At 43.2% G+C, this 20,294-nt stretch overlaps 1 protein-coding gene across 5 annotated transcripts in view; it reads right to left on the bottom strand.

Annotated features, from left to right (window-relative positions):
* Nucleotides 1-20,294, bottom strand: part of RUFY3 (RUN and FYVE domain containing 3) — a 464,645-nt gene that overhangs the window by 84,500 nt on the left and 359,851 nt on the right. For 3 of the 5 annotated variants that reach the window (XM_078676397.1, XM_078676398.1, XM_078676399.1), the window contains one exon: nt 14,232-19,792. The exons of the other annotated variants lie outside the window; for them this stretch is intronic. In XM_078676397.1, coding sequence (XP_078532523.1) covers nt 19,649-19,792 — 144 coding nt within the window. In that variant the 3' untranslated portion in view covers nt 14,232-19,648. Of the gene's footprint in view, nt 1-14,231; nt 19,793-20,294 lie in introns of those variants that run through there. 5 annotated transcript variants of the gene reach the window in all.

Raw genomic sequence — 20,294 nt, 5'->3', positions numbered from 1 at the left:
TTAAGATTGTATTGAACGCGCTCCACTAATATTTTTTGGATTGACTTTCGTGTATCCGATAGACTTCGAGACTTAACCTTTTTGACTCTTTCAGGCTATATTGATCTCCTTTTTCAACAACGCTTTTACTCTTTTGCTACTATATTGGTTCTCCTGGATGGGGTTTGTGTAATGGATCGTAAGGGCCAGGGCTGAATTTGACTTGAATTCGGTACAGTGACTTTCTTTTGGCACTGCTGGGTTGTATCTGTGGGAGTGCGGGCCAGATGGAATTCTTATCGTCTGGGTTTGGTGTGACTGCTGCGATCGAAAAGGGATTTGCTGCCTCTGTGGTGTCGGGGGCTGGGCGGGACGGTCTTTTCTTTGTTGGTGGCTCCCCTATTGGTTTGCTTATTAGTCTGTTACAACTTGCTTAACACCACGGTAGGGGATGTCTGCTTTTGGCGGGGGGGAGGGGAGTCCGGGAGCTCGTATCGTCTTGTAGTACATCTCCTCATCCATCTATTCCCTTCCTTGGGGTGTAGTTTAGGGGGCGACAGGCACGCTGCTAGTGGGGTTAGGTCGTAGCCATCTGCAGGGGTGCAGGGTGGGGGGTTGAGGGTTTTTTTTTTTCCCCCCTTTATTTTGTTCTATGACCTTTCTATTCCCCTTTCCCTTCTTCACAAGAGATGTGGCATATTCTCCTGATCTTTTTGCCCCTCATATCCGGGTGTCGAGTGTTCAATTTGCGTATCCTGTATTCCTGGTGGGCGGGCTCTGATAAGGTTTGCTTATGGTTATCTGTATCGCATTGTTTTGCCTCAGCTCTAAGCTGGTATTGATATTTTTCAGATGCCTATAATTGTAATGTATTTCCTCGATTCCTTTGCCCGTTCACCGCTGTAATATGTCCCTCCAAATGACACCCGTTATGTGCATTTTTACTCTTGTGTTATAATCAATAAAAATATACATTAAAAAAAAAATGTAAAAATCAATGCAGGGATATTAAATATTCTGAAGGAAATGAATTGCGGCAATTGGGCAACGGTCGACTTAAATCATGAAGGCAAACTGTCCCCAAAAATATTGTTCAACAATGGCTTATGCCAGGGTTGCGTATTGGCACCCATTTTGTTTGTCCTTTGTAGATCAGAGCTATTCCGCATTTTGGCAAATGTGAGAGCATTCTCTCCCTAAATGGCAGGTTACCACATCCCCGGTTTGCTATATGCGGATGATTTAGTAATTATAGCCGTTGCTCCAGCGGGACTACAAAGAAAATCGGAGTCCTTTACCGAATACTGCAATAAGAAAATATAGGTGATTAATACGGACAAAACCAAGACTTCAGTATATTTTAATATATGTTTATTAACTTATGTATTTAACTCCTTTTTAATGTTGTAACATAGGCTTTTATGTTCTTTATTTATAGTTTAGTGGGCTATATTCTTAATAAACTTATTTCTTTTTACTACATAACATATGAACACACCTTAAAGTTACTTTAATAGAAAATGTACAAATCAGTCAATGATAGTAACTAATTCTTGCATAACATCAGAATAGCATCTTCCATCATTTAGTGCAGTTGCAGAGCTGAATGTCTGATCTCCCATTGTATTGCGCCAAGGAATGTGACCACTACCATCCAATAGCCCAAATTCTGAGGAAACAAGCTTCTTGCTGGGCCTAATGTCTGTAGCAACGACAAATGACTGCTGGGGGATGGGTGGTCACCCAGGCATCTTATGCAGTACTGATCTGTGCTTCATGTCATAATTCATGCTCACTACCAGGGATGAGTACGATTTCGTCCAGAGCATCATCTTCCACATATCACACTTTATGGGCACCCCCAATTTCTTGGACTACTTGATGCCTTACTTCAATCCCCTAGAACCATTGTAGCCTTTAAATTCCAAGTAAGAAATCTGCTTTGGAAATCCCTCCTGGTGGTGAAGAGGGAAGGTGGACAGCATGGGCGTGCAAGGAAGGTCAGAGAGTTCAGGAACTTCAGTCAATTAAACGAAACTGGCACCAGAGGGGTCTAGAAATATACAAGCAGCCACTGTTAGAACAAAACATTGTTCACAAAGGAGGAAGCCAACTGCATTTGCTCGAAACAGACCTTGAAAATGTCCCGCAGCATGGATGACCATGGCAACAGTGCTAATCCGCAAATCACAATAAACCCCAGTTTCTGACTCTAAATTTAAGGAGCGGTAGGGAACCTAATAGCCAAAGTATTCATCACTGCCTGCACTCTCCCCTCACACCTAAGTTCTACGTTCCCTCTTTGCCAAATTGAATGAAATACACCACTCAATTTTACTTGTAACAGTGACTAGAATCTGTTTGTATGTATAAGAGAAGCAATTAAAACCCTGGTTCACCCTGATCTGGCACTATCTTACTGTTGTTACCTTTACTTTCATTTTGCAATTTATAAAACTTTCACCTTTTGTCAACGATCCAGTCCCTGTTGGACATTTGAGATCAATGCCTGCAGACCATAAACCTTTCTGGCCACTCCTTTTATCTTACTCTGTAACCAATGGTAGTTTTTCTTCTATCTTTAACTCTGCCCACGAGCTTCCATCACTCAACAAGCTTAACCTGGAAACTGAAAACCTTGAGAACATGAACATTTGTCCACAAACACGCCTGTCTTTCCCAAGTAAGCTTCTAACGGCTTTCATTTTTGCAAAGAATACGTTGAAAACGTATCAATGTGGCTTCCAGGCTGCCTTTGACAAACAGACAAAACCCAGGTGGTAGATGATCCCAGGAGCCAAAGACCTATCCTGGCGTCAGTAGCAGGCCAGCACTTCCAGGGTATACTGTTTTGTTAGATGATGTCAAAGTTGAACCAAATATGCACCTTTGTTTTATCATGTCGCTCCCTGCAGTTAGGGGGGCACCAGACCACAAAAATGCTTGTGACTAAAGGGATTTGCATGCCATGCACTGGAGTATACTGTGCTAGGCAATTATTTCTTAATTTAAGCAGTCTGAAAAGCATTTACCAGTTGGACCAGTACTGAACACGTTTCAACAAACAGTGGGAGTGAGCTAGATGTAGAGTATCAAAATGAAGGTAAAACAGATACATATTTTAGACTTCAGTTTAGTTTTTTGGAATGTTAAAAATTTTCCAGTTCTAGATTACACTTGTTAGGTCTCGCCTGAGCCAGCGCATGCGCTGTCCTGCTAGACATTTAGTAAGTGGGTTTTGAAAGTGCTACCACAGGCTTTTGTTTGCCTCAACTTGCGGTTACGCACGCGTGCACACGTGCAGCCGCTATCTGTATTTCCTCCGTCACGGGTCATTAAGTGCATCACGATCACTTTCACAGCAGCATCACTTTCGTGGCCGCGCAGGCTAATGTTTGTTAATTGCTTGCTGTTGTGTCTTAGCGTTGTAATTCCTTATCACAGGGTCTCCATCATTACACAGTAATGGTTTCTGGCAAGGCTTCAAGCAGTGACGTGCCCGGTTTCTTTTCAGGACGGCCTTCCTGTTTCAGAAGCGGGAGCTGCGACCGACGAGGGTCTGGAGATCCGCTTTCGCACCCTGCAGGCGCTAGTAACTCATCCTGCTCCTTGGCCCACTTCCCTTGTGTCTCTACTATCCCCCCTCTCCAACTCCTTCCCTCTCACCTCAGACTCCCTACAACCGTTCCTTTCTCATCCCTGCCCGTCCCTCCTCCTGCCCTTCGCCTTCCACCTTTCAAAGTAGTGTGGCACAATCGAGGCCTCTCAGGTGACCGTTCACACAATGGCGCACACACCGTGTGACACAAATGTAGTGCTTGTAAAATAAACAGGAACCAGTTAGTGCGGATTGCGACTCCGGGGCTGTCACTCCCTGCCCGGGTTGCTGCGGGACACAGCTCGGCGTGCAGTTGTCTGCTCTGTTGCTCTTGGCGCCACCGCTCATGTCCTTCCCCCACGCCTTTTCAGAGATGATCATGTTCTTGCTACTTTGTGATGCTTTAGAATCTCACAGTGTACCAAGTCTTCACCATAGTATATGCAGCCGCTCCCTTGTTTATCTGCCTGCCGCTTTCTTGTTTATCCTCCTGCCACTTTCTTTCTAGCCTTCCTCTACTGCAGTGCTTAAAATGGAAATACAGACGTGCAGGTACTCGCGATTTAAAATATCTGTTTGCTTCAGAGAAGGGCTGGTACTTTCCCCTCAAATGTATCGCAGCAGTGCTGAGAAATGCAGTACCCGAACTTCTTTCAAATTAAAGAAGTGGGAAAACTGGGTACCGGACACTACCTGCCCATTTAAATTACTGCTTTACTTCCTTGCTGTCATTTACCCATTCTGTTCCCTCCATCCAATTTGAATTCTCTCCCTCTCATCCGGCCCTTTGACTCTACTCTGACCCTAGCTCGTATTCTGCCACCTCACCCATCTATGTGTCTACTCTGGCCCTTTTCTCCCTCTCTCGCTCGCTTTTCCCTCTCCCCTCTGTCTTTTCTCTCCCCTCTCTGTCTTTATCCCCCCCTTCTCTGTCTTTACTCCCCAATCTCTCCCATTCAACTGCATTATCCCCTTCCTCCATTCTAACCTCAACTCGTATACTGCCAGCTGTCCCTATTTTCTACGTCGTCGTTGCAGTCTCTCCCCTCTTGCTCTGTCTGTCTCCCTTCTCTTCCCTCTCTGTGCTCTCTCCCCCTATTCTCTCCAATCTGACCCCTCCACCTAGCCTTTCTTCCCCCTTTCATTCTGCCTTTCCTCTCCAGCTTGTATTCTGCCATCTCTACTTTCGTCTTCTGTGGCCTCGAGGCCAGATGCCTCCCCAGTTCTCCATTCTGTTTCCACCACTTACCATGTGTTCTGTCTCTCTTTCACTCTGCCATTTCTTGCTTTAGCTTCTGACCCCAATTCGAATTCTGCCTTAGCTCTCTATTCAGATTTCTTCTCCCATTCGGTTACGCTTCCGGTCCTCTTCTGTTTTATTGTTGCCTTCTCCCCTAACTCTGCCCTCTTTGTTCGCCCGGGTTTTCTATGGAATCTCCTCCACCCAACCTATCTCCTTCTCTTATTCTTCCCCTCTACCTATTCGGATTACTTCTCTCCTTCTTTTCACCCTCCTTATTCTGTTCTCTATCTGCATCTCAATCCATTCTCCCTTCTTTGCCCTCTTTTCACTTTCACCCCGTTCATTTTGTCCTGCCTCTTCATTCTGCCCCAACACCCCTATTCTGTACACTGTTCTTCAACTAAATCCCGGAGCTAGGTGCAACCAATCACCAACAAAACCTCACACACTATCACACAATGGTTCTTGCAGCTCAAGTGATGGACTTCCAGATCCTTAAAAGAGTGTCCAAATGGATAAAGTGCTGAGATGCCATAACAATTGTGGGCAGCACTATACAAATGCAAATTACATCACATAATATTAATTTCCTCACTCAATTCTGTGTACCTTCTTAACTCTCTCTAATCCTTCTTTTGTTTCTGCTTATACAATCTAGTTCCTTTGCTGGCCCGTAACCGGCAGGATTTTTTAAATTCTTATATTTGATTTTAGGCTTGGTGAGCCTGGCCCTTTTAGGCTCCCAGAGATATTGCAGTCATATGTCAACCTGTGCATAAAAAATTAAATGCTTACTTCGTCCCACAATATTATCACTTGTGTGTACAACCCAGAAGAATGACATTATTGTGAGTAGAACCTCTATAATGATAATGGTAGGAATGCCCTTGAAGTACAACGTTAAGCCTTGACAAAGCGGTTGCATGGTACCACAAAGCTAGTTTTGTGTACAAAAACTAAATCCGCAAGAGGAAACCTATCTAATTGTGTGCTGTTGTTGGTGCCTCCAAGCTTTTCATTTGCTACATCTAACTGGTGACACTGAAGGGGGGCTGCTGTTTGGAGGGCTCCATTCACTGTGCCCTGTGTCTGTACTTATTCCCTGCGTTGTGTATGCCTCCATGAGATATATGCCCTAAAGCCGTATAATTCTGCCCGGTCCCTTCTACGTGGCTGGTGGCAGGGTGTGTACTTGGTTTTGTGTGGGAAACTAGTGTCCAGACAATGTGGGGTTTATGCCTTCCTGCGGACATTTCAACTTTTACACTGTCGCCATTGTCTGCCTGGACTGGGCTTGGTCATTGTGAGTGCCCCACCAGAAAATCTCAACTGCAACTGATAGATCTTTAGTTATTGGCAATTAAATCTAGGCACCCTTGGCAATCTATAGTGGAGCTGGTCGACTGTGTTCCATTGTCACCAAACAAACGAAGAGGCGTCATTTGAGCCTTTAATAGCCTCCTGGATTTGAGTGAACTGGACTGTGCCCCAAACCAGACACTTGGTCACCTGGACATCGCAAGAAGCAGCTAAGGCATTTTGTGGGTGGGTTTGTTGTTAATAGCGTGAAGGGATCTGCGGGCTAGCTATTTCTTTTATTTACTTGAAATGGTCTATTTTTCGTTTGTGTATTCTTTGAGTACCAAACCGGTACATCAAAGTACATTTCAGATTCGAATATCCTTAGCTGTATCCCCTCAATCACTACCCGAGCCCCTCATATGGCAACAACAGAAATACCAATTTAGGAAGGCGACTGTAAAACGTTCATGCTCATGTCTCGACCCCAGATGGTGCAAGCATTTTCTAGTTTCCATTTGTTAACTCAATATTAATTGTTCTAATAAAAGCACTTTTCGTTTTTTGTAGAAAAGCATTCACTGGACATTGAAGTGATCGCGTACTGTTTGATGTGTTCTACTGAATCTGATCAACCCAAAGTATAATCCCAAACAGCTTTGACAAAAGGAAGGTGTGGCTCTGTCCAAATCATTTCATGGGGGCAATGTTAGTTTGCACCCTCCTGTTAGTCTATGGGCAGTTTAGCAAATAGATCAGTTGTCCAAGACGAAGTTGTTATGTTGGAAATCTGTGCGAGTGTTTGAGGCCATATAAACATGAAGCTGTAGTTTAGTTAAGGTTCTGGACCCTGTGCTGCTGTTTTATTGTCCCGTTTTGCCTTGTTGGCAGCGGTGATATATTTAGGCAATTCTTGTGAAGCTGGCTCTTGCCTAGGGTTCTGGGTCTTGTTCTACTAATCCATCTGACTTCACAGGTCGACAAACACAGCAGAATAAAGTCCAGGAGAAAGGCTTCCCTTAACTTAAACTCGATAGGATGGATGTGTCTTCTTGTCCATCACCTGGCATTCTCTCTCTGGGCCTTCTTTGCTCCTTAAGTTCTTAAGGTTCTGATTAGTGGCTGTAGATGGCCAGTACATATTTGTGAGGGCTGCGAAGGGGTGACACTATCCAGTTAAGGAGAGGCATGATTTCAAAACATCTCTTTTCTCTTGGAATTGTGTATATTCAGCCAAGTCAACTTGTGAAATTTCAAACTGGAAAACATAATACCATATTTCGATGTGATCCGTTGAGCAGGACCTCTGTGTGGGGGCAGGGGTATAAGGTTATGAGCCAACGCCACTAATGTAGGGCACACAAGAGGCTTTCAGAAATGAGGTGCTCCACTTAAATGTTCATACACCTCTAAAAGGGGTTTGATACACTTAGAGTAACCATTGTCTCTGTTTATGAGGGATACACCAACTTTTTTGCCAAACATTTTGCTTATCTTGGTCATAAAGTTACAAAAACGCCTCTAATAATCAAGTCTAGGAGCAAAACCACAGCAAAAACACTCAACCAGATATTTCACGTAGGACATAAACTAAGTAGAGGGCAACAAACAATTCAGACCATTCAAAAGGTCCATAAAACAAAGCAAACATACCAATATCTAATCAGAAACAGACTAACATAAAATTCAAATCACACAACACCATTAAGTGCTCATTAAAAGCCGGTTTTTAATGCATGATAAACTGGTTAAGGATTAAAAAAAAAAAGTCTTTAATAATCTGCAAAAGTGGATAGGCGCGTGCTCTTCTCTTGTATGGCTTGGCAGACTGCTTCACAATTTTAGTGCGAGAACAGAAAATCTGTTGTCATTCCTCCCTAAAATGTGAATACGAGATCGATCAAAAGCTGGTCTAAAAAGTCTGTTGATGCATCTTATTTTTAAAATGCTATTTTCCAAGTATTTGGGAGCCCTTCTGCTTACAAAAAAGTACAACATAGAATGAACACTATTCTGGCCTCTGCTGGCAACCAATGAATTGAAGCAGGCGCATAACACAGGCCCCCGCGGTGAATTGGGACCTGTCCCTCACGCGCCCTTATGACCCATCAGAATCCACGATAATGGAAAAGGAGAGCCTTCCGTCCTATCTGATCTTCTGATTAGGCATAAGGGGGTGAGCCTCGCTCTGGCGCACTTTTTACTGAATCTCGGCAGTTGGGAATCGTCATTCGTGAAGTGCATGTCAAGGACTGCCTTGGGTAAGTTTCACCTGATGTGTAAGTCTGAGAGCATGTACATATTGCTTCTGTGTATCTGCGAGCCTTCACCAGTGTATGTGTATTTGAAAGTGTGTATGCGTGAGATTGTACAAAATTGTATCGGCATACGTTTAAACAAGCATTGGCATAGCCAATAGGTGTCGCCTTTGGGACCTTATCAGTGTTTAGCCATGCAACAGTTGTTGTTGCACCAAGTATATTGTGCTGCATAACTAAATACTTATAAGGTCCCAAAAGCGAGACCTATTGTCTATGCCATTGCTTGTTTTTATTGTTGTAGACCATTATGCTTAGGATGCCTCGCCAAAGATGTTTTAAAAAATTTGAGCCAACATTTGCCACATTTAAAAAGACTGTTAATTTCAGGTTACCAAAAGCAGTGGAATACACAGAGTAAAAATAAGATGCCGTGGTAATGGTATAGGGACAACACACCCCATTTTCTCTGTTAAATTTTCATATGGGGCGACAGGCACTCTGCATAGTTGGGGGTAGGGGCAAGTTTCAGCCCAGATTGCAGGGAAAGGGGTTTGGGGTTTCAGTTAGTTCCTAGAGATAGTTCAGATGATACTAATGCACAAAGGGAAAGGGTAACATGCAGCTCCTCCAACACAAGCTTAGGAGTGAATCAGACAGCCTGTGTCCAGGTATTAGTTAAACTTGCAAAAGAGATTTGGATACTCACAAGGCTGTCTATCACACGGAATGTAAAAAGGTAATAATGATGATGAGTCCGACAGTAAAAGGCGGCATTAAACTTATGTCCTGGAACATGAATGGCCTGGGGCATAAACTTAAACGGGGATAGTGCTCCAATACATAAAGAGACACTCACCGGATGTAGTCCTCCTACAAGAGACGCACTTGGTGGGGAATGCATGTGGGGCAATGACCAGGTGGGGTTATAAACTAGTGGCACACTCAGCATTCACAACTGGATCCAGAGGGGTAGGCATATGGATCAGGAAAAATGTGCCATCAATAATCGACCGCATATGGACCGATAAACAGGGCAGGTACATAGCGATTTCGGGGCCATGGGAGGGCACCACACTAATATTAGTAACTGTATACGTGCCTCCAAGTAATGGCTTTTAAAGATTTGGGAGACCTATTGCTCACACTTCCAGAACGAAGACTGTTTCTGGGAGGAGACTTCAACTTAATATTCTTGGGGCAACTAGATTGCCACCCTCCAAGGGAAACTCCACCCTCTCGAACGCAAATCTGAGACTTCATAAATGCTATGGGACTGGGCGATGTGTGGCGAGTCCGACATCACACAGACACCCAATTCACACATTACTCTGGGGCCCACAAGTGTCTTTCCATACTAGATCACATAATAGTACCAGCAGACCAGGTAGGACAAATTAAGGAAGTGCGCCATCTGGAGAGGGCTATATCTGACCACTCCCCTGTATGGGCCCAAGTGTAGACGGGAGTGCAACGGTCAGGGAGAGTGGCACCAATCAATCCCAGGTACCTGAAGAACCGGTCAATTAGTAAATCAGTGATAAAAGAAATAGGTTTGTACTTCCAAGAAAATGAAGGATCGGTTCATTCAGCCCAAAACAGTGGTCAGGACCCACGCAAACTCCCAGATTGCCAGGGTCCGTAAAGAAAAAGCCACCAATGCTTGCCAGGTTGGAAGAGGAACTCTTGCACCTGGAGGAGCGTGTATTGGGAGATGAAGTGCCAGAAGTCAAGCATCTGCTAGAGATTAAAATTAAAGAATACAAAGACCTCGCTATCGATGCGGCTCGGGCGCAGCATAGGGCCACTCTGTGTCAAATATATGAAGCAGGGTATAAAGCAGGGAAATTATTGGTGTGGCTTGATAGAAGAGAGCAGTAGAGTGGTAGCTGAGTTGAGGACCGAGTCAGAACTACAATTGACTGAACTGCAAGACATAAACGGATTCGCTGATCACTTTCAAAATATATATGTCACACATTGTCTCTCCCCACTCTGTCCGAGGAAGACTCAGTCGGGTTACATTACAAACTCACACCTATTGAGGTGGAACGAGCAATAGGTGAAATACAATTTGTGAAGGCTAAGGGTCCTAATGGTTACCCATTGAACTATATAAGCTAGCCCCCAGTAAAACAGCTCCACATTTAGCTAAGATGTTTGCCGGGAGCAAGGGATACTTCCGCTCGATCAAAGACTAGCCACTATAGTGGTCATCCACAAAAGAGGTATGCCCAAAAATAAATGCTCCTCGAACAGACCGATATCCTCGCTAGAAGCGGAGGTTAAGATTTTGGCCAAATTACTGGCCACTCGGCTACTTGGGAAAAACAACAAGTGTTGTTTTTTGCAATTGCCGCCCTAGGTGCGCTGGGGATGCCCAGACGTGGGTCCCAGGCACTCCACACCACTTGGAGTCAAGCTAGCCGGGCTGAAGAGAGGTGTTACCTCGAAACCGGTCCGGTCCTCGGATGCTTGATTCCGGTCTGGGAAAGATATGGCTGTTGTAGTTCGGACTGGACTGTTCCCATGGGGCAACAGGGTCAGAGCTGATTTGCATAAAGCCATTATCTGACCCAGGGTGGTGTGGAGTGCAAAAAAACGATGGATTTGGGCCCAGATCTTTTGACTGGGGGAGTGTGTGACATTGATCCACATTCAGTCCATCACTTGTTGTTTTTTGCAATTGTCGCCCTAGGTGCGCTGGGGATGCCCAGACGTGGGTCCCAGGCACTCCACACCACTTGGAGTCAAGCTAGCCGGGCTGAAGAGAGGTGTTACCTCGAAACCGGTCCGGTCCTCGGATGCTTGATTCCGGTCTGGGAAAGATATGGCTGTTGTAGTTCGGACTGGACTGTTCCCATGGGGCAACAGGGTCAGAGCTGATTTGCATAAAGCCATTATCTGGCCCAGGGTGGTGTGGAGTGCAAAAAAACGATGGATTTGGGCCCAGATCTTTTGACTGGGGGAGTGTGTGACATTGATCCACATTCAGTCCATCACTTGTTGTTTTTTGCACTCGGCTACTTGGGGTCATAACGAAACTGGTGTACCCTGACCAGTCTGGTTTTATGCCATACAGAAATACCTCACTTAACCTTCGACGGCTGCATGGCGCAATAGGCAGGACTGAGAAGATGCAGTGGTGGTATCATTAGACACCTCCAAGGCGGTCAACACAATAGAATGGCCTTATATGTATGCAGTCCTAAAAAGGAAGGGCTTTGGCCCAAACTTTATCAGCTGGGTTAAACTTCTGTATTGTGAGCCGCAGGTACTAGTCAACAACAGGAAATCAAGTGTTTACCTTAGAAAGAGGGACTGGACAGGGCAGTCCTCTCTCCCCATTGCTCTTCGCACTGGTGCTGGAACCCCTGGCCCATTGGGTAAGGAAAGATCTAGTTATGAGTGGATTGCATTGGGCGGAGACATGGGAGGACCGTATCTTCCTGTATGCGGACGACATACTTCTCTACCTTGTGTCACCGAGAGCCTCCATAATCAGAGCACTCCACATTTTTATAAACTTTGGTAAATACACCGGCTATACCATAAATGGGTCTAAATCAATCATTTATGTTTTTGAGGGGCAACTACCCCAGGCTGCCTTGGGGATATGCACTAAACAAGGCAAAAGAGGGCTTCGGGTACCTCGGTATATACGTCACCATAGATTCAGTACGATATTATGAGCAGAACTTCTTGCTCCCACTGCTGAGACTTAAAAGCGATGTTAGTCACTGGAGGTCTCATCCACTGTCACTGCTGGGGCGCGCTGCATTATTCAAAATGATGGCACTGCCCCGATTCACATGTACATTGCAAAACTCACAGGACCAGTCAGCACAGACTATTTCAGGAGTATTGAAGGTGCACAGAGGGAACTGTTGTGGGAAGGAAAGCCGCCACAGATAGAGACTCAAACTAATAAGGGGATGGTATGATGGCGGTATAGGACTCCCTGACATTAAGAGATATTACTAGCCAACACACTTGGTACCGATCAATCAATGCAAGATCCTACCATGACCCAGGTTACAGAATGGACAGATGGCTTGTCCCAGGTGGGACCTATTCAAAGGTGCTCTATGCTAAGTCGACAGGTATTAAATTACCGGGACCAACCAAGCTAACAGTTCAGGCCACGCCCCTGCGGGACAAGAAGGCATCGGGCATTTTGAGAAACACAAAGGGCTTTGTTGGCTGGGACCTGATCTGGATCTCCTGGGTGGGTGACTTATGGAAAAAAGGCGGAGTGACCCCCTTCGCACAGTTACAAAAAGAATATGAAATGGCCAAGACACAAACCTTTTCGATACCTACAGGTCCAACATGCGTTGCAGGCGGTCATTTCAAAGGGTCCAACACTCCCTGAGGCCTCCCCACTAGAGGATAGGATATTAGAAGAACACATGCCCAAAAAGGCAATCTTTATGACATACAGAAAGTTGGTCCATAATATGCCTAACCCCCTCTGCAACTCCGAAAACACTGGGAGAGAGATATCTCGGGGTTGGAAGATGACGACTGGCAGGAAGCCCTTATGTCCCCTAAGGAGGTAGCAATCACATCTAGATTAAGGACTAGTACAACTCAAGGTGCTACATAGAACATATTTATCAAGTACGGCACTGGTGAAAACGGGTTACAGAGATGACCCGGGGTGTGACCAAGAAGGAACATTCATCCATATCCTCTGGGATTGTATTCATATACAACGTTACTGGGCAAGTGTGACACTGTGTATGTCAAATGTATTGGGGAAACATGTTGAGCCCAAGATAAAGCTAGGTCTCCTAAATATGTGGGACCCCACTGACCTAAATGAGAAAGAGAAGATCTGGGTGTCACTGGGGCTGATAATTGATAAGCGAAACACGGCCAGACTATTGAAAGCACACAAAGCACCTACGTGAGTAACTTGGAAGAAATATATGGACTGGTGCATGGTAATGGAAAGAACGGTATACAAGTCACGAGATTGTCCCAAGAAATGGTTGCAAATATGGGGCAAATGGAACGAATACAGGGGGAACATATGCGAAACACAGCAGATAGTGCAACATCCTGAACCTGACACGGACAGAGTAGTCCTGAGGGATAGATAGCTTAGAGCGATCAAGCACGGTAAAGGGAGGAGGAATATAATTCATTTGTAAATATACGGTTATAAGTACAGCATGGATTTGCAATTGTGTTGTATCAGAGAGGTCATCAATAAAAAGAATTGTTTGAAAAAAATAAGATGCCACTGGTCGCCAACAAAGCAATTCAATTCCATCAGAACATGCAGCACTCTTGACCTTAACTTTTATTTTACAGAAGAGAAAGAAATTGATGCACAGCCTTTTCTTGCTTCCGCAGCATTTTGCCAGCCCGTGGATTGTAGCGGTTTGGGTCTAGGATGAGGATAATGTAAAGTCCGAAAAACTCTGCAATTGCAAAATCTACCCTCTGGAATAAATTCACAAAAAATTGACAATTGTTTTCTGCATGCATATTTTATCTCGCAGATTGTGAATTTCCTCAGAATGTTTTGCTCACTGCTACACGCATATAAAGTTAGGTTCAAACAGCAAACCAGGGAACTGTAATGTGTATTTCAATACATTAATGAATCTTTTCTAAAGCACCCCGCTACCCCCCTAAAAAAAAAAAAACTTTTTTTTATTTTAAATGCTTTCATGGGTATGGAAACGTTGGCTAACTTCATACAGTCCCATACTCACTCAGATGTTAACACTTTACAGCAAGACATGTCTTATGAATTAAAAAAGGGCTCAGAAGTAGTCCTTTAAAATTAACAAACAGCTTATTTCCTTAATAAAATTCAATGCATTCATGTACAGCCACGCATCTTCATTATCAACATTAATTTATCTTTATTATATTCATAAGCAAATACAGACACCAGTACCCCAACTGTTAGAGGTAAACAATGTTTTAATTTTATAATATAAGTGGGTTCTTACCAGCAATGCTTTAAAAAAAAATATATAAATAGAATCTTTCCAGCAATTTTAATTTGGAATTTTCCTTTAAAAAACACACAGAAGCCTGCCATTTCCCCAGTTCTATTGACAGGTACTGAGCTTTATTTAAGACTAAGGGTTGGCTTTAGTGTTTAGCCTTTGCACATCCACCAAAAAGCGGCGAACGTCCTGTCTGACCTATATATGGTGCATAAACATCAATGCACTCGAACAAGAGCGGACGGAATATCAGTCACTGTTTAGAGGGCATCCACAGGATATGCTGCTCGTCATTGACGCAGCAACCTCTTACAAGACGCCTACATTTATTTGTAATCAAATAAGGCAACTGTTAACAATAATGACTTTAATACCATCACAAAAGTATGTTAACAGGAGATTTCTCGTGTTCCTTTGGTGTTTCCCCTTTCCACTTTTTTGTTGCTCAGGATGAGGTAAGGGAACAAGAAAGCAATTACTGTAAAATGTATTGTCTATTCATTTAGAATATTCTTCACATTACCAACTAGCTAGTAAGTATTTGATGGAGTAAAACCAAAGATTTGTTTTCGTCAAAGTGGAAACAGTCGCATTTCCATGCGGTTTGTGCACCCTCTGGTACTGTATAAAAGTTCCCTCTACTCCACTAAGCATAGGGTTTACAAAGTGATTTAGACACGGAGCCAAGTAGGGCATTCTCCATGTAAGATGCAGCCGAATGACTAAGACATCACTGAAGTAACTTGTATATTTTCTCTCATAAATGTTTCTTATTCATGTCTACTGGAGCGCAGATACGTAAGTATACAGAAAAAATTTCAAAGTCCAGGAGCCTTGGTTTTTCTTTTCTTCTTCAACTCATTTCAACGGCCAGGGGCACCATAATTTCTTGATAGATTTACAGAAAGTGCCCCTGAGGGCTAAGGTAGTAAAGAACACTTGCCCAAGAATACAGAGCCACCACTTATATAAATACCCAAAACATGCACTTCTCTGGATTACAGAAAGCGATGTCAGAACCATGTCAGTTGTCAAATTAACCAGGTTATTAAACTACTTTGGAGACCATTTATTTCAGATCAGATGGAAAAAAAATCTTAGTAAGAAATATTGAAGCCATAAAGATGTAAGAAGAACAGTGGAAATTTAACCTTAGACCTAACCCCTAATAATTTAAATGATTTAAATCAAACCTTGTTGTGGTGCAGATTCCAAGTAACTAATTTTAAATGGTTTCTGTGGATGCAACTGATACCATACGAAGCTGTTAGACATATAATCACCTACCATAACAAAAAGTCAATGTGCCTCATTGAATTATTTATCAGTGGCTATTAGTTCCACTCCGTATCTTTGTTTTCTTCACCGTTCGAATTTCCAACAACTCTTATGAAACAACTAGAAAATTTAAGAAAAATCCAAATGGCTTTAACTGGATTCCGCAGAAACAATGTGCAACCAGTCAGCTACCACTTCCATCAGGAAAAGATCCCTAGGCAACAAAAAGAACCACAAGAAAGGGGAGAGGAAGGTATACAGAAAGACATAGCAGAAAAGAGGTTCATCCTGCTAGCTGGAGGTGGTTCTTCAGCTACGGAAGGCCGGACCTACCAGATGTTGAGGGCAAAAAAATAAAAATTCTCTGTGCAGTGTAAAAATACATTTAGGAAATGTCTCCATAACAGTTTCCCTGCAACATTAGTCTTTTTAACAAGCTAATGCTTCTGAGGGGACACTAGTTCAACCGCACCCAATTTACTGCCTCAACATTTAAGTGCTTTTTTCACAGCACACACTGTGAACTGGATCTCCACCAGGGATGGGGATGGGGGGGGGGGGGGGGGGGGGCGGAAGTGATTTGAGTTCACAAATAGATTTTGACAAAGTACTAGAAATTCAAGTGCTCTTCAACAGTGCTTACGGACAAGTTACATACTTTTGGTTACACTGGCGCGCTGACATCTGTTTCTTCATGAATATATATATATATACACACACATACATATATACACACATATATACAAATGTATATTCATGCATAGGGAATATTGTTATTAAGAAACAACCTTTAGTGGCTTTTTCAATGATGAGTCGCAACTGGGTGCACTGGGCACAGAACGGGATAGTGCACCTTATGGCAGTCAATGCACTTGTCCACATGCAGGTGAGAAATCATGCATGCACTGATAACAGCTCATTAGAGAAAGGCCGACTGATCTGTTTTTACTGAGTGGCAACCCAGCCTCACATTTAAAGGGGGGGAAGGGATCCCTCTACCAGCAGGGTGCAATTAGGGACTGCGCTACCTCCAGCGGGATGCTTGGGGTTCCACTACTAAGAGGTACTCTGGGTGAGTTTATTGATGTTGTGCCACCTCTATGTAGCAGACTAGCCTCTCTGCTTTGGGCTCACGAACTGCAAAGGATTCACTTATTCACGAGGGACCATGCCCCCATACATATGAAGGCACACCCTCCATGGTTTGCACTGGCACTAAATGTGCACCAGCTCAATTCATGCTAATGAAGCACATGCATCTGCATTCTCTTTTGTAATGCCAACGTGGCCCAGGGGTACAAAAAGCAGGTACCCATGCAGCCTCTAGGGCAATTTGTATTATACAGCACCAGATCACTAGCAGGGAAGCCAAATCCTCCATAACAAGAGGGCACGGTTCTTTGGAAGCCTTCAAAGAATTAAAGTTCATATTGGAAGGAGACTGAGAAGACATGCCAGTGGGTAGATCCTATTGGTGACTGCTGGTCTGGAGTGTAGGATGGAGAAAAGTGGAGCAGATTGGATCCTAGCACTACAAAGGATTTGACATATTCTTCTTACGTAACATCAAAAGAAACCAGTGACAAATTATCTGAAATCGGTGGTCACATAGTGAGGCACTGTGGGCTTACAGTCGACGTCTGCAGTTGTCACGCAGATTCCGTCTATGGATGACACCTAAAACAAAGTTTCCTTTGTAACAAGCATATTTTGCCAGACCTAACCATTAGATGGCTGAATATGGCAGAGTTGGTGAACTCAGAATGGGCTGATGCCTCAAAAACGCAAACCACAGGGCCAGAAATGTTCACTACCGAATATGAACGTCAGTACTGAAAACAACTCATGACAAAAATGTACAAAGCATATTTTCAACTAGTACTGCTCTCTTGTGTTCCTCTTTGAGGAATGCATGTGAGGCTCAGACTTGGAAAGACGTAGTTTGCATTTGTACAACTTTACTAAACCCAGCACAGCCTTAGACATATTTGAGCACAGCAGCTCACTGATATCTAAAGTCCAGAACACACACCAGGGCAAAATGAATAATCACCATGGAAGACTGTGGTCTGCCTTAATTCCATTTTATGGTTTTGTCTTGCTGCAATGAGATCAAAACAAATAACTGTTCCCATTAATTTCCACAACCCCAATCCATGATTCATATTACCCACTGAAGACCTTTGTTGTCAGATGTGGCACTCAAGAATGCCCTCTGTTGTGTATTCGTCCAATGATCAATCAAGGACATTTCACTGAATCAGAAGCTATAAACATGACAAAGTTTTCTCTGACTTCAGAGTCATGTTGCATGTGGATCAGTAGGGGCAACTGGATTGCTTGCACACATTGAACTATTTAGTACCAGTGAAACACATTTTTTTCGTGGAATTGTTTTGGAAATTAGTGATTCAGGGAAATAGCAGAGGCCAGCTCTTCCCCTATGTATACGGAAATCAAAAGGTATAACTTGCTTGGCTTTTGCTGAGGGCAGCCGTGCCTCATGAAGAAAAGGGTGCGCTTGTGGATAAGCAGGCTCCAAGATTCTGTAATCACAGGGTCCTGCTCCACTGCTGCTAATGGAACGCTGTGATCCCCTACAGTGTAAGATTTATTGAAAGAAATATGTGGCAGAAAAGAGGCTTTTAAGAATCTCAGAGCGGAGCGTGTTTCTACACATCATTCAAAATGTTTTTCAGCCTCACTAGAAGGGTGGTCAAAAGAATTGGATATTTATTGGTGGAATCCAAGGAAATTCTGACTATATGGACCACCAGTAAGGCAATAACAGGTTAAGATACAGCGCAGAATCTCTAAATAGGCAATTCTTTATACACATAAATACAAAATCAATAATAATACTCCTGTACCACTAATGCTACTGTTTCATAGAAGCAGCATAACACAAGGATTGCAAGGGAGATCCTCCAGTAGATACTACAACTATACACATGTATCTCTCATTTCTGAATATTCTCCTAATAAACTGTCTTTATATCCATGTGAATGAATACATTGCATGGAGCTTACTGAAACCTTAACTAGTTTCATATAAGCATATTTAAAAAAAATAATTAAAGGCATTTATAAACAAAAGGTACAACGAGCATGGAGAAATGGAATGCAGTAGTGCACTTAATGCGTGCCTTTAGTAATCCCAACTGAAAGCAGCTTATATACTCAATTATCCAGTTCTAGTTATTCACAGTATAAAGAAAGAAGAATTCACCATACCCCCAGCATCTCCACATTATTGTTTGAAATAATCACTAAATACATAAAGCGGTACCATAAAATACAAATTCAAAACTGTACACACAGTGATACATTCATTGGTCTCAACAGGAAATTAAGTACACTCAGAATGGAAGGAAGACAAGCTGTCTGGACATAAGCCGAACGATGAAGAAACAGGGCTTCAGAACGCCAACTGTGGCAAAGGTAATTTCCTGTAAATCAGATAAGCAAACAAAAAGCACTTTTTGAAGCTACCGTTGGTTATAGATTGTACATTTTCTTATCACCCACCAATTTTTTTTTTATTATTATTGAGTTTTTTGATGCACGTAGTCTCCTCGTCGGTTGCAGTGCTCGTGCAATTGTGCAACAATTTACCATTAAAGAGCAGGTGAAGAAAAAAACATCCTTTGTCAGTCAACCTCGCCATTTCATTTGGAAACGCACATGACCGGGATCTCTAGCTGCCTTAAATCTTTTTTTTAAGTCTTGATTTGATAGCTCATGTACTGGTGAGCTTCAATATAACAATCCAACATGATAAAACAGCGTATTAAGAGTACATACTGAAATGAAATCAGTGTATTTAACTTTGTGGACCCTGAAATCAGAGAATCGCACGTGCTGGTACACTGGTGCCGCCATTTTTTGTGAGCAAGATTTCTCAATATCCCTTTTCGAACGCTTCACATTTAAGTGATGTTTCCTCAATGTTGGTCTTGAGATGGAATCTTTGTAGTACACCTGGTCCTGAAAGCACGTCGGGAGACTTGTGTTCGCGTCTTCACAATGGGCTTAACGAGTACTGCTGAATCAGTTGCTCATGGCAAGGGTTACAGACACGCTCTGGATTGATGGAGGATGGAAGTGGCAGTTCATTGGCTGAGCAGGCATCACAGAAAACACCCCCACAGTTCTTGCACACAGTCTGAGGGGCAGGAAAACACAATATATAAGGTAAATGTGTTCTCTGATCAATTCACAGGTTAATACTTTTGCATAAGAATACCAATGAGGTTAAGGACATATCGGTATCTACTGTTCACAGGCAGTCGACACATTCCTTGAAGGCAACATTCTCCTCAGAGGCTACAAACAGTGATTGATACAAGTGTAGCTTGAGATTCAATACATAAGGCACGTTTGGGTCTTTTCTATAAAATGCTAAGTTTGGAACATAGTTTTAAGTCTGGCCTACAGACACCGTTAGCTGCCTTTACAGCCTCCTGCTTTCCAAAAACAATAAATCATTAGTGTCTCATGGTCTCTACATCCCCCCTACACTTTCTATCAAGGTAATTCCTAGGCTTACTCCTAGTCTCCTTATACACCACCAACCCTGATGACATCCTTCAGCTTCTCGTAGTATCTTTAGATCAATACTACAAGAGGTCTTCTCCTAATCCAGCCTAAATAACATTGGATGGCCT

Source organism: Lissotriton helveticus, chromosome 2_1, assembly GCF_964261635.1.
Source record: "Lissotriton helveticus chromosome 2_1, aLisHel1.1, whole genome shotgun sequence".
Classification (NCBI taxonomy): Eukaryota; Metazoa; Chordata; class Amphibia; order Caudata; family Salamandridae; genus Lissotriton; species Lissotriton helveticus.
The sequence above is the reverse complement of the archived record's forward strand: the minus strand, read 5'-3'. Positions and strand labels throughout refer to the sequence as shown.